This window comes from Trichechus manatus, unplaced genomic scaffold (genome assembly GCF_000243295.1).
Source record: "Trichechus manatus latirostris isolate Lorelei unplaced genomic scaffold, TriManLat1.0 scaffold00077, whole genome shotgun sequence".
In the NCBI taxonomy this organism is placed as follows: domain Eukaryota; kingdom Metazoa; phylum Chordata; class Mammalia; order Sirenia; family Trichechidae; genus Trichechus; species Trichechus manatus.
In genome coordinates, this window is record NW_004444013.1 from 7,371,112 (window position 1) to 7,398,607 (window position 27,496).

Here is a 27,496-nt window from a genome sequence, read left to right on the forward strand (position 1 = left end):
TATAGAGAGATGAGAAACTGAGTAGTGAAGAAAGACAAAAAGGGAAAAAGAGGGAAAAGAAAACAAAACAAATTAAAAAAAAAAGAACAAGAAAAGCTCCCGAAAAAACAGAAAAAAAAAAAACTACGAAAAAAGAAATGCTCTCAGGGATCCCTCTGCGCATCTGTGCAAGCCGAGCGGTTAGGTTCCAAGCCGCACAGCACCGCCTGGCCACAACGGGCTCCCACCTCAAGAAAGGAAAAGAAAACAAACAATTCAAAACAAACAAACAAACAAAATCCCCGAGATCCCACCAGCATCGCAGCCCAGACAGGGAAGCAGTTCCACACTGAACAGAGCTCCGCAGCCCCTCAGGAAGAAGCAAAGATGGCGCATGGAGCCAGGTATTTGAGCGAAAGGAAGGGGAGGTGGTGAGAGGTAAGGAAGAAATCAAAAGAAGCAGAAAAAAGTGACACCAGCAGCCAACAAATGGCACTCATAGAGCCAGCCAGTGCAGGTGGATGGAATCCAAGCAGCTGGTTCTTCCCAGACAAGAGACTGTGGCCGCAGGAAGTAGAGGAGGCTGAGTTGGGGTGAAGAAGGGTTGGGGGTGGGAAAGCGTGTATCGCAAATTACCGGTTGTTTTGTCTCCCGCTGGAAGCTCCATGAAGCTGCTTTCTTGTACCCCCTATTTGCTGGTCTCTGATAGGAGTCCAAGATGGCGGAGCCGTGCTGCCTTAGCTGATAGGGGACCTCTGCATGAATCTCTCCTCGCTCTCCATTCTCTGTCAGTTTTCTCACTCTATTTGTTGCTTGGCTGAGTTTTTATCTCGTCATTTGATGTTTTAGGGTTTCAGGATTGCTGCTTTCTCTGTTTGGCTTAGTTTTTCGGATCTTTGCTGTCGGGGGATGGCATGGTGCTTCTGCCTAGAGCGCCATTTTGCCTGAAGTCCTTAAAGTCTATTTTGTCAGAGATTAATATTGCCACTCCTGCTCTTTTTTGAGTGTTGTTTACTTGATATATTTCTTTCCATCCTTTGAGTTTTACTTTGCTTATGTCTTTAAGATGTGTCTCTTGTAGACAACATATAGGTGGGTCATGTTTTTTATCCATTCTACCACTCTCTGTCTCTTTATTGATGCATTTTGTCCATTTACATTCAGTGTAATTATTGATAGGTATGAGTTTAGTGATGTCATTTTGATGTCTTTTTTGTTGTGTTGTTGACAGTTTCTTTGTTCCCCTTAATTTTCTGTGCTGAGTCATTTTTCTTTACATATTTTTTTTTCATCTTTTTCATTGTTGTTGATTTTGTTTTTGCTGAGTCTATGTATTTTTCTTTTTTTTTTTCTTTTCATGTGTGGGATTGTTAGTTTCCTTTGTGGTTACCTTAATGTTTACCCCTATTTTTCTAAGTTTAAACCAGTCTTTTATTTCTTTATATTGCCTTGACTTCCTCTTCATATGAAAAATCTATGTCTACATTTTTTAAGTCCCTCTTTTTTGTTTTAATGTTGTCATCTTTTACATATTGACATCTGTTTCCCTATTTTCAGTGTTTTAGCTTTGATTTACTTTTGTGACTTCCCTATCTGAGGTGATATCTGGTTGCTCTGTCCTGTGTTCTAGTCTTGGGTTGTTATCTGATATTACTGATTTTCTAACCGGAGGACTCCCTTTAGTATTTCTTGTAATTTTGGTTTGGTTTTTCCAAATTCCCTAAACTTCTGTTTATTTGAAAATGCCCTAACTTCACCATCATACTTGAGAGACAGTTTTGCTGGATATATAATTCTTAGATGACAATTTTTTTCCTTCAAGGCTTTGTGTATGTCATCCCATCGCCTTCTTGCCTGCATGGTTTCTGCTGAGTAGTCCGAATTTAATCTTATTGACTCTCCTTTGTAGCTGACTTTTCATTTATATCTCGCCTCTCTTAAAATTCTCTCTTTATCTTTGGTTTTGGCAAGTTTGATTATAATATGTATTGGTGACTTTCTTCTGGGATCTACCTTATGTAGTGTTCGATGAGGATAGATATCTTGTCATCTTTCATGATATCAGGGAAGTTTTCTGCCAACAAATCTTCAACAATTCTCTCTGTATTTTCTGTTATCCCCTCCCTGTTCTGGTACTCCAATCACTCGTAGGTTATTCCTCTTGATAGAGTCCCACGTAATTCTTAGAGTTGCTTCATTTTTTAAATTCTTTTATCTGATTTTTCCTCAAATAAGTTGGTATCAAGTGGTTTATCTTCAATCTCACTAATTCTGACTTTCATTGCCTCAATTCTGCTTCTATGACTTTCTATTGCGTTGTCTAATTCTGAAATTTTATTGTTAATCTTCTGGATTTCTGATTGTTGTCTCTCTATGGATTTTTGCAGCCTATTAAATTTGTCATTGTGCTCTTGAATAACCTTCTTAAGATCCTGTATTGCTTTGTCTGTGTGTTCCTTAGCTTGTTCTGCATTTTGAATGATCTCCTTCCTGATCTCTTAAAGAGTTGTGTATATTAATCTTTCGTGTCTGTCTCTGGTGATTCCAAGACATTCTCTTCCTCTGGAAAATTTCTTGATTCTTTATTTCAGAAGGCTGCTGAAGCCATCATGGTCTACCTCTTTATGTGAGTTTTTATTGACTGTTGTCTCCAAGCCATCAATAAGTTATTGTATTTATTTGTTTTATGTTTGTTTACTGTGTCCTAGCTTCTTATTTTGTTTTATTTTGATATACCGAGATAGGCTGCTCGTGTAAGCTAGTTTGATTATTGGCAACTTTGAAGCTCTAACGTCCTGTCACCAGGTGGTTAGAGTTGTTACTAAGTATGTGAGCCTAGGAGTCTGTTTACTTTTCTTGTATGAATTCAGCTCAGGTGTCCAGGTAGTTGGTCACCAAGTGTGTGATGCAGGCCCTCACCTACAGTCCTAGGTAGGCATGGGTGATTGGTGTAGGCACAGGTATTTGGCTGCAGTAGGAGGTCACACGCTGAGCAAGGCAGGGGACTGACAGTTGCCCCTGAGTGCCTGGGAGGAAAGCGTGTCCCTGTTCCCTAGAGCATGTAGGTGGGTGTGTCTTGCAGCCAGACTGTGAGCACCCAATCCTTTTGGCTGTAAGGACTGGGGGTACCTCTTTTTCTAGGACCCCTGTCGCAGGTGGCTAGATGGCATGTGCGGAACCACCAGTCCTCAGGCCCCTGATGTTGGTGGGTGAGGACCCTGCTTAATGGGCAGAGCAGTGTCAAATGCCACAAACCTGCCACTTCACAACTGAAACAGTTGAAGTTAGACTTCAGGTATATACCCTGTTGTACTGTGGTAATGAGGGCCTACACTGTTGAATTGGGCCCACACAGGTCTATGCAGGGGTGAAAAGCATTCAAAGTCTGTGGACCCCCTATGCCTGTGCCTAGGCAAATTCCTCGCTTAGAGGAGCTGGCAGATTGTTTTTTTCCCCTGTTTGTTAATTTGTTCCCTCTCCAAGGCTGGGAGAATGGCTCAGGGCGCATGACGAGTCCTACTTCCGGCCCAGGGGACTCGGGAATCGCTGAAGCCAGCCTGGGAGCCAGTGCAGAGTGAGGAGAGGAGATGTAAACGGGAGAGAGGTTTTTCCCAAAGAGGGTGTTTTTTTGATCTGCATGGTAGGCCAGATGCAAGTACTTATCTTTTGCCAGTTCAGCGCTGCCTTTCACTGGTTCTGGATGCCCAAGTAGACTCTCTGCTGCTGGTCTCTCCTGATGTGGAAAACACTTCCCAAGTGCCGCTGCTTGCCTCACTGCACACGTGAGCTGATCTGGGCTAAAGGGCTCCGGCTCCCACCGTGTCAGGTCTGGCAACTCTTTGCTGCTTTCCAAACCATCTCTCCCTCCCCCTGCCACTCAGTCCGATTCCTTAACTTTGCCTTTGATGTTCAGGGCTCCCAGATTGTCAAATATAATCGATTCACTTGTTTTATTGGTCTTTGTTGTTAGAGGGACCACAGGAAGCATCTGACTACTCCTCCATCTTGGCTCCGCCTCTTGCCTCCCCTTTCTGAGCCATCTTCCTCATTGCCTTCAGAGTATCTTTTCAAAACATAGATTTGGTTCTAGCTGGGTCTTATCATAAGGATGAGTTGATGAAGGGTGTGGGTCCAAAGGGCATGTGTGGAAACCCCAAGCCCCAATTTGCTGACCAGCGGTTTCCCTTTGGATGTAGTAGAAGGTGGTGCTTTTCTGCTTGGCCACCATCATGGTGTGTGGCCCACTGCCCTTCTCTTTGACATATTTTTGGAGCCAGAGTGGTCTCTGGATGGATACCCTAGAGGTATTTGGGTTTGCCATGAAGGGGTGAGGCCCAGTTAGGGTAAAGCTCTTAATGCCTGAGCCAACTGGGAAATTGGGAAATTGGATTTGGCAAGTTGCTGGCCTCTTTTGACTGTGCCCACTGGCTGTAGATTGAGTCCACCAGCTCCTCCTAAATTTAACTGCTGCGCTTATCCTTATTCCGCTTGGGGCTTTACCTTCAAGATGAAATGCTTCACTCACAGATCTGATGACTTGAACTGAAAACCACCATTTCCTGCCAGTAAGGCAGTGAGCCACATTGTTGTTTAGGTAAGATGTGGTCAAGGGGCAGTGGTGGTTCAGTGACAGAACACTCGCTTTCCATGTGGGAGACCCAGGTGTAGTTCCCGGCCGCTGCACCTCATGCGTAGCCACCACCTGTCTGTCAGTGGAGGCTTGCATGTTGTTATGATGCTGAACAGGTTTCAGTGGAGCTTCCAGATTAAGATGGACTAGGAAGAAAGGCCTGGCGATTTACTTCTGAAAATCAGCCAATTAAAACCCTGCAGCCGATCATGGATGGCACGGGACCATGCAGCATTTCATTCTGTTGTGCGTGGTGTCGCCCTGAGTCAGGGGACGGGCTCAGCAGCGGCTAACAACAACAAAAATGTGGTCAAGGAAGTACTTTTTATTATGGTTTTTATTCAGGGTGGGGTAGATAGGACTGGTCAACAGGCTGGGAGAGATCCACCCTGAAAACTAATGGGTAGACCAGAGCACTGGAAACCACAAGTGGAACTGGAGTATTGGAACCAATCATGAGTGACCTTGGAGGATGTCTCCATAGATTCCAAATTGCTCAGGGCCAGAAAAAACAAAAACACACCTGTTGCTGTCGAGATGATTCCGACTCATGGCGACCCTATATGTTACAGAGTAGAACTGCTCCATGGGGTTTTCTTGGCTGTAATTTTTACGGAAACAGATCATCAGGCCTTTCTTCTGAGGCACTGCTGTGTGGGTTCAAACCACCAACCTTTTAGTAATCAAGTGCAAACCGTTTGCACCACCCAGGGACCTTCAGGGCCAAAAGGGAGAGACAAAATTTCTGAAGTAAGCTGCGGATCAGATGAACCGGCATGTGAGGAGGTAGGAGGTGACCTTGGCGTCTTGCATGGGCTGCTTGGACAGGGAGTGTTTACACTGCATCCTCTTTGAAGGCCTGGAGCTCTGCCTCTGACGTTGTGGCTTTGCCCAACATGAAGGGACTCTGCTGTTTGATGTGGACACATGCCAAGTGTGATCATGTCACTCCCCTGCTTAATCACCTTTGACATCGTGCCTTCCTACTCCTGGAGGATAAAGCCTGGATTTTATAAACTAGCTTCAAAATACCTGAGCGGCTGCTGTTTCCTTCACCCCAGACACTGCCCCCAACACCTTTCTTTTTCTTGGCAATGTACTGTACATTTTTCCTCCTCTGTGTCTGCACATGCTATTCATTTTGCCTCAAGAGTTTGTCCCAGCCTCCTCTTTCTCCCTTTGCAGGCCCTCACCTGGAAATTACCTACCCATGCTTCCTGGCCCAGATCAAATGTTATCTCCTATGCAGAACCTTCCCTGGTTCCCCATCGATCTCCATGTAGGCAGAAATGAGCTTCCAGAGTATTCTGTACAAACTCCTCATGACATTTATCATTCCATATCATAATTGTGATTTACAGATCTTTTTCTCTTACGGAGCTCTGAGCTCTTCCAGGACATAGTTTTTAAAATTTTTATATCGTCAACACTTTTCTAGGTCCCTAATTGATGTTCTGAGTTAGTAAATGTCACAGTAAAGCTAATGTTGCCGGATGTTGTAGATATGCTTGTCCTTTGATGTGTTCAAAATGAAGACACAAGGTTTTTTTTAAAATAGATACAAGATTATCTTAGTTACCTGCTGCTTGCTGTGACAGAAATACCACAAGTGGGCGTCTTTAAAGAACAGAGATTTATTGTCTCACTGTTTGGGAGGCTAAAAGTCCAAATGAGGGTCTCTACCATGTTGATTCCTTCCCCGGTGTTCCTTGGTGTCCGTCTCCACCCTGTGTGTGTTTCTATGTCTGTTCTCCTCTTTCTGTAACTCAGAAGTGATTAGGTTCAGGAGCCTCCTTAACTGGTCTCACCTCATTAACATAACAAAAGAAAACCTCTGTTTCCAAACAGGGTCATATTTATAGGTACAGGGGTTAGGATTTCAACACATATTTTGGGGGACATAATTCAATCTGTACAGAGACCCAAGTTAAAATCAAGAGGTGGGCACCACCTCCCATCAGTGATATGCATTGAGGAATATTTATAATGCTCAGTTTCCCGTGCATTTTCTCTCTCCGGGCTCTTGCCAGTGAGGTGAAAAGTATTTGGAATTAAATAAGGTCACCAGCCCCCAGCAAGGTGAGCTTCTTCTCCAGTGATTGGAGGTCACCACTTCAGGCAGGCATAAGAGATACCTCTGGAGGGGACTCAGTTTTCCAACCATTGTAGTCCCCTCAGTAATCCTTAAAATTTCAGAACTAGGTAGCCAGCATTTCACCGTTTGCACTACCCAGGGATCTTGTGTGTTCCAGACAACCCCCTTATGCTGCAGGTGGACTAGAATGTCTTTTCTCTCTTTTATTTATTATTGTATTTAACAAATATTTATTGAGTATCTGCGGTGGACCAGGCCTAGTTGAGGGAGATACATCAGCCAAAGAAATGTGGTCCCTGTCCTTATGGAACCTACAGGCTAGTGATGAGAAGGGTAAGTGCTGAGGTCAAAGGATGAATAGAGAGATTTATTACTGCTACCCTGGCCTCTTTCCTCTATGTCTGCTACCATTTCTGTACCTCACACACCAGCCCAGCATGTGAGGCATTGAGTCAACATGGCAGCCTCCAAATTAGCATGAGGTCTGACTGGAAAGGAATTTACTAGCTGGAAGAAGGTTGAAAAGAATGGAAACTCAAGGATTATTAACATGTCTGAGGGATGTCAACAAGTGGCAGGGAGATTTTGACAGGACTCTGAGAACCCAGTGGAAATGGGGTTTAAAGATGATTGAAAATTTTCTTTTCTTGCCATTCTGCCACAGAGTAAGAGTATGTCCCAGAGTTGGCAGTTGATCACAGAAATCATTAGGTTGTTTTATAAATGCCTATTCATGGATGAGCTCAGATGCCTGCAAGACCAGTTGATGGTTCAGCTTCTTTATAAAATGCGCAGCCTTGGGCTCACATCTTGTGCGATACTTGTAATTGTAAATGGTAGTTCCAGAATCTTCAGAAGTTGGTATTCAGCTGTAGCCAACTTGGTTTTTAGACAAAATTAGGAGTCCCTGAATGGTGTAAATGGCTAAGGTGCTCCACTGCTCACCGAAAGGTCCACACAGAGTTGCCTTGGAAGAAAGTCTGATGGTTTACTTCCAAAAAAACAGTCATTGAAAATCCTGTGGAGCACAGTTGTACTCAGAAACATATGGGGTTGCCATGGCTCAGAATCAACTTGAAGGTTTTTTTTTTTTTAGTACTTTCCTTTTATCTTTAAGTTTCTTAAGCTCTTTTAAAGCCACATGTTGGCTAACAGAGAAGACCTACAAGTGAAGTGATTGATTTTGTATTTATTATATAAGCTCATCATTTAATAGCTTCTGGGTAGAAAGAAAAGTTGGAGATCCACGTTAGCGGTGTTTATGCTTGTTGTCTAGGATGGATACGTAAGATCAGGCCATGTCGTCTTTCTGCACATCTGCATTTGAAAAGTTAAAACAATTGTGATGGTAGTTTCAGCTCAGCATTCTGTTTCCAACTGTGGCATCAGAGGACCTGCTGGGGTGACATGATGTGTGTCTTATCCATGCCACTTGATGTCATGCCCATGTGAAAATCTAAGGGCTTTTATCTACAGCTCCCTTTAATTCTACAGTATTGTTCTGTCATCTGTAAATTAATCTAAACTGATGTGTTTTTCTGTGTTATGTTTGCTCTTTGTGGAAAATAAGAATAGAAAAAGTAGAAAGAAGCAAGGAAAATTATTTGTAATTTCACCATCTAGAGGCAAAATGACATTTCATTGTTGTTTTTATTTGAATTTCTTTCGTTACTAGTCAGGTTCTACCTATTTTCGTATGTTTGTTAGTCATTTATATCTCTCACCCTCTGAATTGTGCATTCATGTTCTTTGTTTATCTAATTATGTTCTTTGAGTTTTCATTATTGAATAGTATCAGATCTTTTATAATTATTGTGAATGATTTTTTGCAGTTTGCTGTTGTCTTTTTATTATTTTGGGGGCTCAGAAGCTTGCAATTATTATTAAACTATTACTTCTCAACTTGGAAATTCTTCAGTATTCAGTGTTTGTATGAATATTCACTTATATTTTTATTTTATTTTCCTTATATTTGGAGTTCTAGGTGTAGCTATTTTATCTAAAGTTTATTTTGAAGTATTTTTTAAAGGGAGTCTCTCATTTTTTTCCCCAATAGAGAGACTATAATCCTAACACCATTTATTGAATAATTCTTTCCTTACCCTTTGGTTTCTGGTACCTTCTTTGCATATACTAAATTCTCTAAGAGAAGATCTGTTTCTGGTCTCTTGGCTCCTTTTTACTTGTCAGTCAGCTTGTTCTAGGACCATGCTGATTAAATTATCGTAGCTATATATTGGATTTTGACATCACATATGTATCTATTTTCCCTTAATACTCTTTTCTCCTTAGAAGTGTTTTTTTTTTTTTTTTTTTTTTTAATCTTTTTCTTACCCATTTAGTCTTTAGGTCCAATGTTGAAATCATTTGTCAAGTGCTAAAACTAGTTCCACAGAAATCTTTTAAAAAGGAACATTTATTGCATTTTTTAAATTGTACAATAATACATGTTTAGCATAGAAAACTGGAGACCACGGCGAAGTATAAAGGAATAATAGAAGCCATTAAAAATCTCTCCACTCAAACCCTCCTTGATAAATAATTCCTTCTTTTTTTCAGAAGCTAAAACAACAAGCTTTGGAGTCAAGTAGTTTGGGGTTTAAAATCTAGCTCTGCTTATCAATCACATGACTTTGGGCAATTTATTCAGAGCCTAAATTTTCTCATCTACAGAATGGGGATGCATACATTACTGGCTCATTGTGAGAAGTGTTGAGATAACGTATGCACTGTAAAGTTGTTAGCACACTGCCTGGCACGTGGTGGGGCTCACGGATGCATGTGTGTCCTGCTGGAGGTCAGCTTTCCACTGGGCATCTTCCATCTCCCCTTGGACAGTGGGCTAGCCCAGTGCTTCTCATGGGAATGGCTGAGGGCAAGAGAACCCCTCCTGAGGCCCCGGCTTGGAGCTGGGGCACAGCACTATGGCCTCGTTCTACTGGTCGGAGCCAGTCATCTGGCCAAGCCCACATCCAAGGGGTGGGGAATAGACTGCCTATTTAGTGGGGAAAACTATAAAGTCACATGGCAAAGGACATGGTTACAGGGAGGGGTAAAAGATTGGGGCCATTGATGCGTTTTGCCACACTATAAAAAGGAGCCCTGGTGGCACAACAGTTAAGTGCTCATCTGCTAAATGAAAGGTTAGTAGTTCATACTCGTCCAGTTTCTCCAAGGGAGAAAGAACTGGTGATTGATCTGCTCCCTTAAAGATTACAGCCAAGAAAACCTCATGGGGCAGTTCACCTCTGGCACGTGGAGTTGCTATGAGTCAGAATCAACTCGACAGCACCCAACAACAACAAATAAACCAAAATAACATGCCCCTCAAAAAAAACCCAGTTGCCTTTGAGTTGTTTCTTAGTCATGCTAACCTGATGGGTCTCAGAGTAGAACCCATAGGGTTTTCAGTGACTGTGGTCTTTCAGAAGTAGATCACCAAGCCTTTCTTTTGAGGCACCTCTGGATAGATTCAAATTACCAACCTTTCAGTTAGTAGCTGAGTACTTAACCATTTTCACCATCCAGGGGCCCCACACAGTATAAAGAGGATCTGCTAAATTGTTCCAGAAGTTTCAGGGGAGAGAGAAGGTATTGTGAAGTCAGCTAAGGTAGACAGGGCCAGGTTAGGACTAAACTGGGTCCATACGGGCTGCAGTGTTGGGGGAGAGAAAAGCGTCAGGGAAGAGATTCTGGGTGGAGGTAACGACAATAAGAATAAAGATGGAGTGGCAGCCCAGATGTGGGAACAAACAGAAGCGTTTTCAGCGTCAGCGTGGGAAGACGGGCTCGACTGACCAGTTTGGCCAGAACACTGAAAAGAAAAATAGCTATTTCGGTAATAAATTTCTCATTTCTGTGCTGAAGTTACCAGAGAACAACCTTTAGAACCAGATCGGAGCTCTGTGAGGGACTGGGGAAGTGAGGTTTTGGCTGAGAGTAAAAGGTTTTATGACCTTCAGTTTCTGTGAAGAATCCTATTGGCCAAATTTTGAATCTGCTGGGCCTTGAAATACGACTGTTTATTATTTCCAATTTGCATCATTTCCTAATGTATTTTTGCCCCTCCTGCAGCAGTTGGGGCTGTCCACTCTCGTTCCACTCACCTTAGAAAGGTTAGAGGATAAACACTGTGTGTGAATCATTTAGCCGGCATTTCCTTGTGCCTTACGCTTGCTAAGGATTTCTTAGCTCTGGCCTGAAACTGTCTGTATTAATTTACCCTTAATTGTTTTTGGAAATTCTGTTTCTGAGCCATTGCTTATTAAAATTCTAGGTTTTTTTTTTTTTTCCTTTTTTTGTCTTCAGTTGTAAGCAGCAAGATAAGCTACATCACATCCAGACAGATTCATCTACTGACCTGAGAGTCAGAAGGTGCCCCCTGATGTGTGCATGGGTCTGTGTGTGCGCATGTGTGCGCACATCTTCCCTTTCTGTTAGAGAAAGCAGTGCTGTGTAAAGCAAGGAACTGTGGTCAGCATGCAGGGTTAAAGAAGGCAGATCCATCCCTTTTGCTTAAAAAACTTGTACAGGTAGAGGGAGACAAGCTGGGTGCCTTTCCCCATGTTGGGCGTACTAGTCCACCTTGAGACTGGTGTATCAGCCACCTGGCCAGGGGAGATCTGAGCCTCCTACATTTTCTGTCCCTGAAAGGTAACTGTTCATGACTCAGAGAAAGTCTTCCTAGGGAGTCATGGAACCAGTAGGTAATCAGTCCAAGAATCAAAATGGCTTAGAGAACATTCCAGAATAAATGTTTATAGGAACCAGGCTGGCAGTGAAGGCATGGAAGGCGTGTTGACCCTACCGTGCTTGAAAACAGAGGCTGAGCCAGCCACTGGTCTGTGACCAGGGCGTGGGATTGCACGCTGAGAATGGCGCCCTCTGTTCAGTGCCTGGTTCATCCCTTCCTGCGGTGCTTCTGTGGGGTCCAGTGTTGTTGTTATTGACTGCTGTGGAGTCAGCCCTGACTCATGGCAGACCCACGTGGATGTAATGTAACGCTGCCCAGTCCTGCACCTTCCCCATGAATGGTTGCAGATGAATCCTTGTTATGGATTAAATGGTGTCCCCCAAAATATATATTGTAAAGCCTTATCCCTATAAAACTAGTTACTGTCGAGTCGATTTCATCTCATAGTGACCCTATAGGACAGAGTAGAACTGCCCCATAGAGTTTCCAAGGAGTGGCTGGTAGATTCAAACTGCCAACCTCTTGGTTAGCAGCCAAGCTCTTAACCACTGTGCCACCAGAGCTCCTTATCCCTATACCCGTGGATATAATTTCATTTGGGAATAGGGATTTTTTTTGTTATGGTAATTGTTATGTTAATGGGGCCATACGAGTGTAAGTACGTCCTAAGCCAATCAATTTTAAGATATAAAAAAGAGCAGATTAGGCATAGAAGCAAGCAAGCACAGATGGGGGAAGATAGATGCCACACCACAGGAAGATTGCCAAGGAACCCAGGAATAGAAGCTGAAAAGAGACAAGGACCTTCCTCCAGAATCAACAGAGAAAGCCTTCTCTGAATTCAGACTTCTAACCTCCTCAACTGTGAGAAAATAAATTTCTGTTCATTAAAACTACCCACTTTTGGTATTTCTGTTATAGCAACAATAAGAAACTAAGACACCTTGTGATCCGTAGGGTTTTCACTGGCTGATTTTTAGAAGTAGCTCGCCAGACCTTTCTTCCTTTAGTACTTCTTAGTCTGGAGGCTCTGCTGAAACCCGTTCAGCATCATGGCAGTACTGATAGGTGGTGGCTGTCCAGGGGGTGCATTGGCCAGGAATTCAACCAGCTCTCTTTCATGGATGGTAAGAATTCTACCATTAAACCACCACTGCCCCCATTGGAAGCCAATGAAAAGTATGAATTATTTACCCAGAAGGCCAACAAATACTCATATACCCACAACAGCATGCATTCAGTTTCTGGGCATTTCCCTGGGGGCTTACTGGACCCCAAAATATGAACCCATGCATGGAGCAGGCTGGCTCTTGATTCATAAAAATTGCCCTAATATGGTGATAGGTGGGACACACACAGACTCAAATGCCAGAGTAGGCAGTTTGTCGAGGTCACGGCTCTGAGTGGAAGTGCAGAGCTCAACCCGGGGAAATTAGACCATCAGCAAAGTGTGCATTTCCCTTGGAAGGACAGCCCCGAAAGAGGAGCCTCAGGCATCTCAGCTGCTCAGCCCCTGCACCTCATTCTGCAAAGTTTGCTGTTGCTAAAAGTGATACTGCTCCTTCGTAGGATTATAGCAGAGGCTTCCCGAGGACGGAAGAGAGAAGGGAGTATTGGGCTGGTTAATGCACTTGACCCAAACTGCTTTCAAAATTTGAGCCCTGATTAGTAAATCAAGAGAGACAGCAGTGTGGTTGTGTTCAGGATGGCGTCTTTTAAGTGTTGTTGTGCCATTACCAGAGGTATAATTGCAAGAAGAAATCAGTGATAACTTTGATCATTAGAAGAGCAGAGGAAATAATAGGGATGGAAGTAGGTTTTTTATTTGTTTGCTCAGTAACCATTTCTTTGCCAAGCATTGGTGCTAGTCTGTGGGGAAACTAAAGGAAATATTGCACTTACTACCACCATCTGTCAGTCTGTTGTACTGTGGTGGTGTGCGTGTTGCTGTGATGCTGGAAGCTATGCCAGCGAGGCTTCCAGACAAAGACAGATTAGGAAGAAAGGCCTGGTGATCTACTTCTGAAAATTAGCCAATGAAAATCTTATGGATCACAACTTACTTCCTTCGGACATGTCACCAGGAGAGAGCAGTCGCCAGAGGAGGACGTCATGTTTGGTGAAGGAGAGGGCCAGCAAGGGCATGGGAGAACTTTGGTGAGAGGTACTGGCACAGTAGCCACCACAGTGGACTTGAACATGCTGGGACTGTGAGGATGACACAGGACTGGGCAGCGTTTTGGTTAGTTGTACGTGAGGCCATGAGTTGGAGCCGACTCAGTGGCAGCTAACAACAACAACAGCATCAGATGTCCAAGTGGACATAATCCAGCAGGAAGCTGAAGCTCGAATAGCCGTCCAAGCTAAAGGTGTGGGTTTAGAAGTTACCAGCATTTGGGTAATAGTTGGAGCCGTAGACTTGGATGAGGTCACTGAGGAAGAGTGTATGAAAATGAGAATAGCAGAGGGCAGAAGAAGGAGCTTTGATGGAATTGCAGAATTTGGAGGACTCCAAACCAAACCAAACCCATTGCTGTCAAGTCGATTCTGACTCATAGCAACCCTCTAGGACAGAATAGAACTGCCCCATAGAGTTTCCAAGGAGTGCCTGGTGGATTTGAACTGCCGACCTTTCGGTTAGCAGCTGTAGCGCTTAACCACCGCACCACCAGGGGTTCTATAGGACAGATCACCTGGGAGAAAAATTCAGAGGTGGAGGTGGGGGAATAGAGAGTGTCTCGGGATCCCAAAGTAAACAGTGTCTGTAAGGAGAGGGCAGCAACGTCAAATACTACAGAAACGAGTCAACTGAGGTGAGATCAGGAAGCGTCCATTGATTCTGGCCACAAAGATGCCACTGGAAACTAGAACTTGCAGTTTTAGCAGAATAGGATAAACGTTGTTAGCTGCTGTCAGGTTGGGCCCCAACTCATGGCGACCACATGCACAGCAGAACAAAACATTGCCCAGTCCTGTGCCATCACCATGATCGGTTGCAGATTAAACCATTGTGATTGATAGGGTTTTCATTGGCTGATTTTCTAAAGTAGATCACCAGGCCTTTCTTCCTATTCCCTCTTAGTCTAGAAGCTCTGCTATAAAGCTCAGCATTATAGCAACACACGGGCCTGCACTGACAGTCAAATAGTGGCTGTACATGAGGTGCATTGGCTGGGAATTGAACCGGGTCTCGGGATGGTAGTTGAGAATTCCATTTGATGCAAATGGTTAATGCAGTCAGCTGCTAACCAAAAGTTTGGTGTTTCAAGTCTACCCAGAGACTCCTTGGAAGAAAGGCCTGGTGAGCTACTTCTGAAAAATCAACCTCTGAAAACCCTTTGGAGCTCAGTGCTACTCTGGCACACATGAGGTTGCCATGAGTCCGAGTCACCTCGTCAACTGGTTTTTTATTTTGGGTTTTTTTTTTTGGGTGATGATGAAAGTGGAGACTTCTAGAAGGGGAAGAAGCTCTTGCCTGAGACACTGTCTGAAAAGGCAATCGCAGGTCCTCAACCCCCACATCTGCCAATAGCAGTGGAAGGAGTGACAGTGGAGATGTGTCTGTCCCCAAGCCCCAAGCCATAATTTCCCAAGTTTTCTCCTTGGATGGTGGCTGCCTTCAGGATATTCGGGTGGTGTTTTCTGGCTCAGACTTCCTGTTCTGTTGGGCTCCTTGCGATTGCTCCCCCTTGTTTCCCTCCACTTGCCTTCCGGAGTCCACGAAGCTTGGGGGGCAGTGAGTGGCCGAGAGGACGGGCACTGATAGAGTGGGACTCTATTGTCTACGGTGAAAAAAATCTTTGGTGACGAACTCAGTGATGCGTGTTCTTGGAGACGCTAAAGATGAAAAGAATTCAACCAGCTGTGAATTCTCAGTGCTGACGTGAGTCTGTGGTCCCAAGGCCTGGCTCTTGACTGTTCAGTCTCTCAACAAGCTTAGAAAGATTTCCTATGGAAGGCCCTGGAGGAGAAAAGAAAGGAACCCAGTGCCTTCCGTGTGTTCAGAAGGGCTGTCGTTGCTGCTCTCCCCTGTGTCCTTGGCCAAGCCAGTCTGATCGGTCTCTCAGATCAGCTCACCTGTCATCTCCCTGGGCTCGGTTCCCCTCAGCTCATCTATTACCTGTGCTGTGGGAACGTCCACTTGGCACTTAGCATTCACTACCTTGCATTGCAAACTGCCTCGTTAACCGTGTTTAATGTGCTTTACTGACACGTCCTGGAACTCTGACAGCACGATTAGGGTTTAGGCAGTGCTTGGTAACTGCTCCCTGCACCAGGGTGCGGCAGATGTTGGGGGCAGAGACCTGTGGGCGTCATTGCGGCTGCGGGCCAAGGGAGAGGTGAGCAGCCAGGAAGGCCCTGGTGATGGCAGAGAAGCACCGAAGGGGGAGGCTTTGCCTTATAGGGGACCAGGGAGTAAGGTGTCTGGAGCCGGGGCTCGGCTCCTGAGGGCACCTGCCCTGGGCTGGCCCCACCCTCCCCCTGAGCGCCCACACAGGCACACCTTTCACCCCCGGCCCCTTTGCTTCTGACCCTGTGGAGCGGTGGGGCTCACCTGAGCTGGCCTGGTGCAGGATCACAGAGCTGCAGAACGTGTTAGCAGCAGGACCTCTGCAATGGGCTGCTGTGGCCCCGGGGCACGCCTGCTCTCTCTGCCTGAGTGCTTCAGTTAAGGGGCTTATGATAACACCCTGGGTAGGGGGACACCACCCAAGAATCCCTGCTTAGACTCACAGCCTGACACTAGGAGCTGTGCCTTGTTCCCACCATCACATAAGGGGAGGTGGGGCTAGCTTCTGCCCATCCACATCCCCTTGAAGGGGATTTTCCCACCTGGCTTGGCGCAGGAATTCAGCCTGCACTTTGCCCCAGCGGGCCAAGGGTGTGGTGCTGCTGGCCGCAGAGAACAGGCTTCTAGGTGGGTGTTCAGGGCAGAGATGAGGAAACTGAGGCCCAGGCATACTAGACAACTTACCCAGGGTCCCCCAGCTAGGAACTGTGTGAACTTTGTCTACTGCAGCCACCAAATCCTGCCTCCCCAGGGAAGAGTGTAAAACCACACGGGGCACTGGTGGTTCATAGTAGAATTCTCGCCTTACACGCAAGAGACCTGGCTTCCATTCCTGGTCATTGCAGCTCATGTGCATTGTCTGTCAGGGGAGGCTTGTATATTGCTATGATGCTGAACACATTTCAGTGGAGATTCCAGACTAAGACAGACTAGGAAGAAAGGCTTTGTGGTCTACTTCCAAAAATCAAACACTGAAAACCCTATAGATCACAAGGGTCCAGTGTACAACCGATCATGGGGTTCGTGCAGGACCGGGCAGCATTTCCTTCTGTTGTGCTTGGGGTCGCCATGAGCTGGGGGCCAACTTGATGTCAGTTACCAAATACAAATACCACATGATGCAATTTACCATCAAGGCACCCTTGCCCCTTTTCAGACTCAGCCATACATCTAAGCTGTGTGATTTAGGTCCCATGACTTCACCTCTCTGGGCCCCGACTTCCTCATCTGTGAAATGGGGACAATAATACTGCCTACCTCATAAGGTTGTTGTGAGGATTAAATGAGACAAAGCAGTATATAGAAGCTTCAAGCCATTTCTGGCACATAACCAGTCATCAGTTGCTGTCAAGTTGATTCCGACTCCTGCCGACCCCGTGTGTGTCAGAGTAGAACTATGCTCCATGGAGTTTTCAATGGCTGATGTTCTGAAAGGAGATTACCAGGCCTTTCTCCTGAGGCACCTCTGGGTAGACTCAAACCTCCAACCTTTTGGTTAGCAGCCAAACACACATAACCGTTTGCATCACCCGTAGACTCAACTGAAAGGGCCCAAAGCTGAAGCTATTAAAACAAAGGACCAGAGAACCCAGCTCAGAGCAGATGGGTGTACAGCATGTGTGCCATGTGCCCACGTGCACATGCCGATGAATGATGGGCTGCAAAACACGGCTGCTGCCCCACCAGACCCAGGTGACTGCTGGCTTCTGGCCTAGGGGTCTTGGAGGGACCTTCTGGGTGCCCTCCCCGCCAGGGATCACCACGTAGTAAATGAGATAATTCCTGCTGACTGCCAGGAGCCTGTCAATAACCAGTCTAATCTCCCTGGCAGCCCCCAGAAGTGAATTTTCAGCTACATGGTAAAAATGAGGCCACGTGATCAATGGCTCCCTGGGCAGCCTCCTCCAGGAGACACAACGTATATTGTAACAAAACTTTATTTTCTTCCAAAAATCGCCTGCATGATTAATACAGCCCGACACAGCCCAAGCTGCTCAGCGTAAAGAACAGCCGTCTTTCTCTCTCGCTGTTCAGCACTGTTCCTCTCTCCCCTCGCATTGTGCTACATATTCTGCACACTCACACAACTTCTTGTTAACGTGTGCATCTCCGTATTCCTTTCTGCTAGGTTTCTGCTTGATCTTTCCGATATGGCTTGGACTGAACATAGGATAAAATTCCCCAGGGCTGCCTGGACCCAGTCAAGGTGCTGCTACAGCTGAGAGGTGCAGAGCTCCCCCTGCTGTGAATTCATCTCTTACACCGCTGGAGCCCCAGACCATAGAGAGGGCCAAAGCTCTCTGGTCCTGGATGAATAGGATTCTTCTCTTTAGTCTCTGTCTCCAGGGACATGGGGGTTGCTGGATCTTAGGAGGGAGGTCCACTTGGGCAGGCAGTCCCATCTTCTACCCCCAGAGAGACTCTAGGAACACAGTAAGGGGAGTTAGGATGAGTTGAGTAGGATGTAGAGTCCCTAGGTGATGCAAATGGTTAAGCACAGGACTACTAACCTTAAGATTGGTGGTTTGAACCTACCCAGAGGTGCCTCGGAAGACAGTCCTGGCGATCTGCTTCTGAAAGGTCACAGCCTTGGAAACCCGATGGAGCAGTTCTTCTCTGATGCACATGGGGTTGCCATGAGTCAGAATCAACTCAAAACGCACCTAACAACAACAACAACAACACAGGCAGAGGACCCCCCTTCCTTTGCAAGGTTATTTGCTTGTGTGTTGGATGTCCTCTTCCAGAATGTAAGCTCTCTGAGAGCAGGCGCCTCCAGTGCAATGCTGGGTGCTTAGTAGGTTCAGTAGATGTCTTAGTTTGGGGTCCCCCAGAAACAGACACTGAAAAGAAAAATTTGAGTGCAGGTAGTTTATTTGGCCACCACCCGTCTGTCCGTTTGTCATACTGTGGTGGCTTGCATGTTGCTTAGATGCTGGCAGCTATGCCACAGGTATTTCAAAAACCAGCAGGGTCACTCATGGTGGACAGGTTTCAGCGGAGCTTCCAGGCTAGGGCAGACTAGGAAGAAAGGCCTGGTGATTGATTTCTGAAAATTAGCCAATGAAAACCCTATGGATCACAACAGAAGACTGTCTGATGTCATGCTGGAAGATGAGTCCCCTAGGTTGGAAGACGCTCAAAATACACAGTGGCCATAAGAGTGGACTCAAGCACACCAGCGATCATGCAGATAGCACAGAATGGGGCATGAGGTCGCCGTGAGTCGGAGCCAACTCGACGGCAGCTAAAAACAACAGCAGAGTTTATTTGGGAGGCAAGGAGAACACCTGCAGGAGAGTGGGGAAGTACGACTGAGAAGGGAGGGATTCCCAAAAGGGTGTGTTATGTGGATCGCTGCTGTGGGCAACTGGAGCTGAATCCCACTGGAGACACCCTGGGAGCCAGTGTGAGTCCTACTCCTGAGAAGTCCAGGGGTGAGGGAGCTGGGGCACTTGTACATCAACTCCCTGCAATCTTTGGTTGAGAGCTGTTGGGAATGGGTTAACTGTCTCCTAAGCTGGCAGCAAGCAGGCTCCGGGCAAGGAAACCCAGGTGCTGGGAGTCATAAGTCAGGCAGGTGTGCATGGAAGCACCAGGCAGGAGATACCTGTTTGTGAAAGACTGATGCTTCCCCATTTCCATTGGGGTTGTCAATGTGGGGGAAGTGGGGCTGCATCCTTCATGCTCTCCTCCCTAGGTTTTTATCCCCCCAGTCTCATTTTTTTTTTAAGTTATTTTATTGTTGCTAGTGTTGAGCATATACACAGAAGAACATGCACCAATTCAACAGTTTCTACATGTACCATTCAGTGACACTGATAACATTCTTCAAGTTGTACATTCATTCTCACCTTCTTTTTCTGGATTGTTTCTCCCCCATTAACATAAACTCACTGCCCCCTAAGGTTCCTATCTAATCTTTTAAGTTGTTGTCTGTTTGATCCCAAATAGATAGTTCTTAAAAGAGCACAATGCTCAAGGTAGACAGTCTTTACTAGTGAAGCTAAACTGTTGTTTGGTTTAAGGAAGACATCAGGGGATATTTTTGGTTTAGGGTTTAAAAATTATCCCAGGACATTAGTTTAGGGGGTTCATCAAGCCTCTGTGGCTCCAGAAATTCTGGATTCTGTGAGAATTTGAAATTCTGTTCTTCATTTTGTCCCTTTTGGTCAGGATTCTTCTACAGAATCTTTGATCAAAACGTTCAGTAATGGTAGCCAGGCACCATCCACATATTCTGGTCTCATGGCAAAGGAGGCAGTTGTTCATGGAGACTATTAGCCATGCATCCCTCCCTAGGTTTTATTCTTAGTTCCTAGCCAAGAAGAGGCCAAGAGGGAGCCAGGGATGAATTCCTTGGGAGATCTGTGTGAAGAGTGGCTGGTATTGTTAGTGTCCTCTGCGGCACTATGCCTTCATCTTTCCTGACTGCTTTCACCTTGCTCTCTTCCCCCAGGTGCAAGGAGCTGAAATACTCCAAGGACTTGCCGCAGATCTCCATTATATTCATCTTTGTGAACGAGGCCCTGTCGGTGATCCTGCGGTCGGTCCACAGTGCTGTCAATCACACGCCTACACACCTGCTGAAGGAGATTATTCTGGTGGATGACGACAGTGACGAAGGTATGGGGCAGCCAGCCTGCGTGGTGCTTCCCAAGAGGAAGGTGCAGGCACACGAGGTGGGGTGGAGGAGAGTCATGTCCATCCCAACATGAGCCCAAGTGTGTTTTCTCCTGGTCCCTGGAACTTTTCTGGGGAGTGGGAGGTGTTTTAGGAGAAGACATCTAGGCAAACTCTGGTTCATTGTTCCTTGAGTTCTCTAGGACTTAAAGAGTAAATTACAGGTTATGTATCTAGATTAATTTCTCCTATTATTACATTAAGTGGAGTCCCTGAGTGGTGCAAATGATTATTGCACTCGGTTGCTAACCGAAGGTTCGAGTTCACCCACAGGCATCTCAGAAGAGAGGCATGGCAATCTACTTTCAAAAAATCAACCATTGAAAACCCTATGGAGCACAGTTCAGCTCTGACATTTGTGGGGTTGCCGTGAGTCGGAGTTGATGGTAACTGATATATTATCACCTGAAGTGGATGTCGTTGTAGAACTGACATTATAGCCACACCACCATTGTCTTTTTCTGACAAAAGGCAAAAAAAAAAAAAAATGAAATTCTGCCCTGTGGTGGGAACGGTTCATCGTCCATCAGAATTCCCATCCGGGCTGCTGTGCCTGTGTGATTGTAGGTAGAAATGAGCAGTGTGGGCAGGTCTTTGGAGTTCAGCACTGTTAGGAATTCTGCCTTAATTTAAATTAACGGCAATGACAAAACTTCTTGGAGGTCCTTGGAGACTTGTCAGATGAGGGCATGGTGTTGAGGTGATGATGGGGTTGGGATTGCTAACTGTGCCTTTATGTTGGCTCAGAGCCATGAAATTCACACGTTCATTGCAGGGAGAAACCCCCACAAGCTCATGACATAAAAGAAAGCCAGTGAGTGTGCACGCTTTAAAGCTAAGGGGCTTACAACAGAAGATTGTTATTGCTGTTAGCTGCCATCCAGTCAGCGCCTGACTCATGGCGGCCCCATCTGCAACAGAACGAACTGCTGCCTGGTCCTGTGCCATCCCCATGATCAGCGGCAGATGGAACTTTTGTGATCCACTGGGTTTTCACTGGCTGATTTTTGGAAGTAGCTCATCAGACCTTTTTTCCTAGTCTGTCTTAGTCTGGAAGCTCTGCTGAAACCTGTTCAGCATCATAGCAACATGGAAGCCTCCACTGACAAATGGTGCATTGGCCAGGAATTGAACCTGGGTCTCCCACATGGAAGGCGAGAATTCTATCACTGCCCTCCCTGAAGCTCTCTAAAACCCAAAACCAAACCAACTATGTTGCCATCAAGTCAATTCCGACTCATAGCAACCCTATAGGACAGAGCAGAACTGCCCCATAGGGTTTCCAAGACTGTAATCTTTACAGAAGCAGACTGCCACATCTTTCTTCCATGGAGCAGCTGGTGGGTTAGAACCGCCAACCTTTTGGTTTGCAGCTGAACACCTTAACCACCGTGCCACTAGGCGCCTCTTAAAGATGTTTTAGTGGATGAGAAAATGGGAAGAGTGGTTTGTTTCAGTCAGTTAATTCCTGTTCATCCTTCCCCTCCCCCTAGATACCTAAGAGATGGGAGTTAGCTAGATTGACGTATTAACTCTGAGTTCCTTCTTCCCTCCTTGGCTGGAACCTCTACATTTGCTCCAGCCCAGAAGTGCCTCTTCTTTAACTGGAAGAGGAAGTTAATGTATTTTTTTATGGAGAATTTCTTTGTGACTAGTATTATTGAATTTTGCAAATGTTCTCTATACACTTGAAAAGCGCCCCCACACACTGTAATCATGGAATTGAATTCCTACCAGACATCAGTTTCGTGTATTTAGATAGACTGTGAGGTTGTTTTCTCAAGTCTTCCTGATGATAGTGTTTTAAAATCTCCTCCTATAATGACTGTTCCTTCCCGTGTTCCCAATAATGTGTGATTTCTGCACCTTCTTGTCAGTTTTTTTGGCAGCTATAGATTTGTACCTGCATGCTTTTATTATTAGCTGTGGTTACCATTATGTAATACTCCTTTTATCTTAAAAGCATACGCTCTTTTTTTTTCTCCCTGAATTCTAGTTCTTCTAACATTAATATTGTTATCCCTGCTTACCTTCTGCCCAAGTTTGATTGAAACTTTTTGTCCAGCCTTACCTTTTGGTTTTTTTTTTTTTTTTTTTCGTAATCTTAAAAGTAATGCATGCTCTTTGTGGGAAATGTTGAATGTATCAAAGAGCACACTTAGCTGGAAAAAACAAATACTGAAGAGACTAATCAGAGGCCACTACCCATTGGCCCATGCCTTTATCCTCCTTCTTAAAGCACATTTTATATCATTAAGATCATATAGTATAAACTAATGAATATTCTGCTTTTTTTCCTTCTGAACTGTAAAGTTTAATCATTCCCTTTTTTATTTTTTGTTTCTAAAAAAAAAAAAGCTCTGCAGACATCATTGTCATGAAGGAAGAATGGTCCAGCCTCAGGCTGTGTCATGCCCAGGCCAAGACTGGCTCAGGAATGGCTGAACAAAGCCTGGGGAGTCTGGTCAGCGGAGATGAGGAGGCAGGAATTGCCATCTTTCTCTTGTTCATTCCCTTTTTTTTTTTTTTAAAGTGATTTGTTTCATTCAGCTTGAATATTGACCAAGCCAAAAACCAAACCCGCTGCCAATAAGTCAATTCCGATTCATAGCGACCGTATAGGTCAGAGTAGAACTGTCACATAGGGTTTCCAAGGCTGTTAATCTTACAGAAGCAGGCTGCCACATCTTTCTCCCATGGAGAGGTTGGTGGGTTCAAACCACTGACCTGTCAGTTAGCAGTCGAGTGTTTTAACCACTGCACCACCAGGGCTCCTGTGAATATTGACATCAGCCTAAATTAAGCCTAAGAGTGAACATCTGTCTTGGAAGTACAACCAGAGTGCTCCTTGGAAGTGAGGATGGCGAGACTTCATCTCACATACCTTGGACATGTTATCAGGAGGGACCAGTCCCTGGAAAAAGACATCATGGTTGGTAAGGTAGAGGGTCAGTGAAAAAGAGGAAGACCCTCAATGAGATGGATTGACACAGTGTTGACAACAATGGGCTCAAACATAGCAACGATCATGAGGATGGCGCAGGACGGGGCAGTGTTTCATTCTGTTGTGCATTGGGTCGCTGTGAGTTGGAACCGACTCTATGGCACCTAACAACAGCACCAACATGATGCACTTGTTTGTACCTTGTACATCAAACTGAAATCACTCAGGCAAAATTTGCTAGTAATCAAGACTTGAAAGCAGCAACTCAAACAGACACATGTACACCAGTGTTCTTTGTAGCACCATTCACAATAGTAAAAAGGTAGAAACAACCTAAATGTCCATCAACAGATAAATGGATAAAAAAAAAGTGGCATATTCACACAATGGACTATTACTCAGTCATAAAAAGAAACAAAATCCTGATACATACTACCACATGGATGAACCTGGAAAACATTATGCTAAGTTAGGTAATTCAATCACAAAAGGACAAATACCATATTTTCCTACTTATATGAAATATCTTGAATAGGCAAGTGTAGAGAGACCAAAGTTAATTGGTTACCAGGGGTGGACAGGAGGAGTGAGGGGGACTCATTGCTTAGAAAGTGCTGAGTATCTGTTAATGGTGATGAAAAATATGGCGATAGATAAATGTGATGATTGTTGCCCAACATGATTAACATGATCAATGTCACTGAATTTACTTGTAAAGAATGTTGAATTGGCAAATTTGATGTTATATATATTTTTATCACGATTTAAAAAAAAGTTGCTAGTAATCACCTACCGACTAAATCCAGTGGGCACTGTCCTGCCCTGATCACGTTTGACCTTCTGACCATGTCTGACGTGGTTGGCAGCTTCCTTGCTGGTATTTGTCTCCTTCTGATGCCCCCAGTACCCTCTCTTCTGATTATCCTTTATGTCTGTCCTTCCTCTCCCTCCCCTCTGTGCGTAAATTATGATCACTCATAATTCTTACCATCAGGATACCCCTGGCAATCTCACCCACTTTGTATGTGCTGACGATTCCCAGATCCACCATTTCAACCCAGAACAACTCAGCCTCTCCCCTGAGTTCCACACCCGTGCATCCATCTGTCTCTTAAGTGGTTGCCTGGGGTCCCTCAGGAGCCATAAACTCAATAGGGTCCAAAGATTAACATTCCATTTCCTCTCCTTCTGGTAAACCTACTTCTTTCCCTTTGTTATCTCAGTAAAGAACTCTACCTTCTTCTCAGTTATTGCTTCAAAAACCTGTCTTTTTACCCTGCTCTTCTCTTTCCCACCAGCCCTGCTACTTGTGCCTGCTAAATACCTCTTGAGTGTGATGCTACCTGCCCATATCCTGAGCCGTCAGGTCTTTGCTCAGGCCTTCAGCATTTTTCCCTTGGTCTTTGTTTGGGGTGCTGGAGTGGGGGAGCTTAGGTGCACAGAATCAAATCACTCATAATTCCTGACACTGCCATCATTGGTCCACATATGATTATCCTTTATTTATTTATTTTTTCTTTTTTTAAAATTGAGATGTAATTCACAAACATAAAATTAACCCTTTTAAAGTGTGGAATTCAGTGGTTTTTAGTATATTCATACTGTTGTACAACCATCAGCATTATCTAATTCCAGAACATTTCCATTATTCCAAAACATTTCCAAAATCCCATACTTGTTAACAGATCCTCCCATCACCAGGCAAACACATTCTACTTTCTATCTCTATGAATTTGCCCACTCTGGACATGCATGAGTTTGTTTATCAATTTAGGGAGTATTGCCAGCTTCACAATATTAAGTCTTCTAATCTGGTGAACATGGGATGTTGTTCCATTTATTTCGGTCTTCTTTAATTTCTTTCAACAGTGTTTTGTAGTTTTCAGTGTACAAGTCATCCACTTTGATTAAATTTATCCCAAAGTATTTTATTTGTTTAATTTTTTTTAAATAAATGGAATTGCTTTCTTAATTTCCTTTTTGAGTTGTTCATTGCAAATGTATAGAAATACAGCTAATTTTTGGATATTGATCTTGACTCCTGCTACTTTGCTGCACTTGTTTATGAGCTGCAGTGTGTTTTTGTGGGTTTTTTAGAGTTTTCTGTATACAAGATCATGTCGTCTGTAAATAGAGATAATTTTGTTTCTTCATTTCCAGTCTGGATGCCTTTTATTTCTTTTTCTTGCCTAATTGCCTTGGCTCCTTTATTTATTTATTTATTTTTTAAATTGTACTTAAGTGAAGGTTTACAGAACAAATAGGTTCTCATGAAACAGTAGTACACATGTTGTTTTATGACATTGGTTAACAACCCCACAACATGTCAACTCTCTCCCTTCTCGACCTTTTTTTTTTTTGGTGAAAATATACATAGCCAAAGAAACACCACTTCAAAAATTTTTACACGCACAGTTCAGTGACATTGACTACACTCTTCCAATTGTGCTGCTATTCTCACTTTAGATGAAGGTTTACAGAACAAAATAGTTCCTCATTTAACAGTTAGTAGACATGTTGCCCTATGACAATGGTTAACGACCTCACAACACATCAACACTATCCTTACTCAACCTTGGGTTCCATATCACCAGCTTTCCTGTCCCCTTCTGCCTTCTGGCCCTTGTCCCTGGACTGCTGTGCCTCATTAGTCCCATTTGGTTTTATGGGGCTGTCCACTCCCCAGCTGAACAGTGAACCTTGGAAATGACTTCACCACTAAGCTAAAAGGGTGTCTGGGGGCCATACTCTCGGGGTTTCTCCAGTGTCCTTTAGGCCAGTAAATCTGGTCTTTTTTTTTGTGGGTGGGAATTTTGTTTTACATCCTTCTCCAGTTCTGTCCAGAACCCTCTACTGTGATCCCAGTCAGAGCAGTCAGTGGTGGTAGCCAGGCACCATCTAGCTATACTGGACTCAGTCCGGTAGAGGCCTTGGTAGTTGTGATCCATTAGTCCTTTGGACTAATCTTTTCCTTGTATCCTGTTCTCTTCATTCTCCCTTGCTCCCGGAGGGATGAGATAGGTGGAGTATCTTAGATGGCTGCTCACAGGATTTTAAGACCCCAGACGCTACCCACCAAGGTAGAATGTAGAACATTGTCTTTATAAACTGTGTTATGTCAGTTGAGCTAGATGTTCCCTGAGACCATGATCCCCACAGCCCTCCACCCAGCAATTCAGTCCCTCAGGGAGTTTGGATGTGTCTGTGGAGCTTCCATGACCTTTCCTTGTACAAGTTGTGCTGGTTTCCCCAGTATTGTGGACTGTCTCACCCTTCACCCATCCAGGATACCACTTATCTATTGCCTATTAGTATTTCCCCCCCACCCCTCCCATCCCTGGTAACCAACAAAGATTGTTACTTTTTGTGTGTGAACTTTTTCATGGGTTTTTACAATAGTTGTCTCATACAATACTTGTCCTTTTGTGATTGACTTCTTCCACTCAGCATAATGTCCTCCAGTTTCATCCATGTTATGAGATGCTTCACAGATTCATCATTCTTCTTATAGTTGCATAGTACTCCATTGTGTGTATGGACCATAGTTTGTTTATCCATTCATCTGTTGATGGGCATCTAGGTTGTTTCCATCATTTTGCTATTGTGAACAATGCTGCCATGAGCATAGCTGTGCATATGTCTATTCGAGTGACGACTCTTATTTCTCTAGGATGTATTCCTAGGAGTGGGATTGCTGGATCATATGGTATTCCTGTTTCTAGCTTTCTAAGGAAGCACCATATCATTTTCCAAAATGGTTGTTATCATTTTGCATTCCCATCAGCAGAGCATAAGAGTTCCAATCTCCCTGCAGCCCCTCCAACATTTGTTATTTCCAGTGTTTTGGATTCGTGCCAGTAATGCAGGGGTGAGATGGTATCTCATTGTGGTTTTAATTTGCATTTTTCTAATGGCTAGTGATTGTGAGCATTTCTTCATGTGTCTGTTGGCCGCTTGAATGTCTTCTTTGGTGAAGTGTCTGTTCATTTCCTTCGCCCATTTTTTAATAGGATTATTTGTCTTTTTCTTGCAGAGAGGTTGGATTTTCTTATAGATTATGGAGATTAGACCTTTGTCTGACTTGTATTGTCCAAAACTTTTTTCCCAGTCTGTAGGTTCTCTTTTTACTCTTTTGGTGAAGTCTTTTGAAGAGCATAGGTGTTTGATTTTTAGAAGATCCC

The 27,496-nt window shown here is 44.5% G+C and overlaps 1 protein-coding gene across 2 annotated transcripts in view; it reads left to right on the plus strand.

The window, feature by feature from the left end:
- GALNT17 (polypeptide N-acetylgalactosaminyltransferase 17) overlaps positions 1 to 27,496 on the plus strand; it is a 628,291-nt gene that overhangs the window by 316,684 nt on the left and 284,111 nt on the right. For both annotated transcript variants that reach the window (XM_004380774.2, XM_023735303.1), the window contains exon 3: positions 20,148 to 20,314. In XM_004380774.2, coding sequence (XP_004380831.1) covers positions 20,148 to 20,314 — 167 coding nt within the window. The remainder of the gene's footprint in view (positions 1 to 20,147; positions 20,315 to 27,496) is intronic.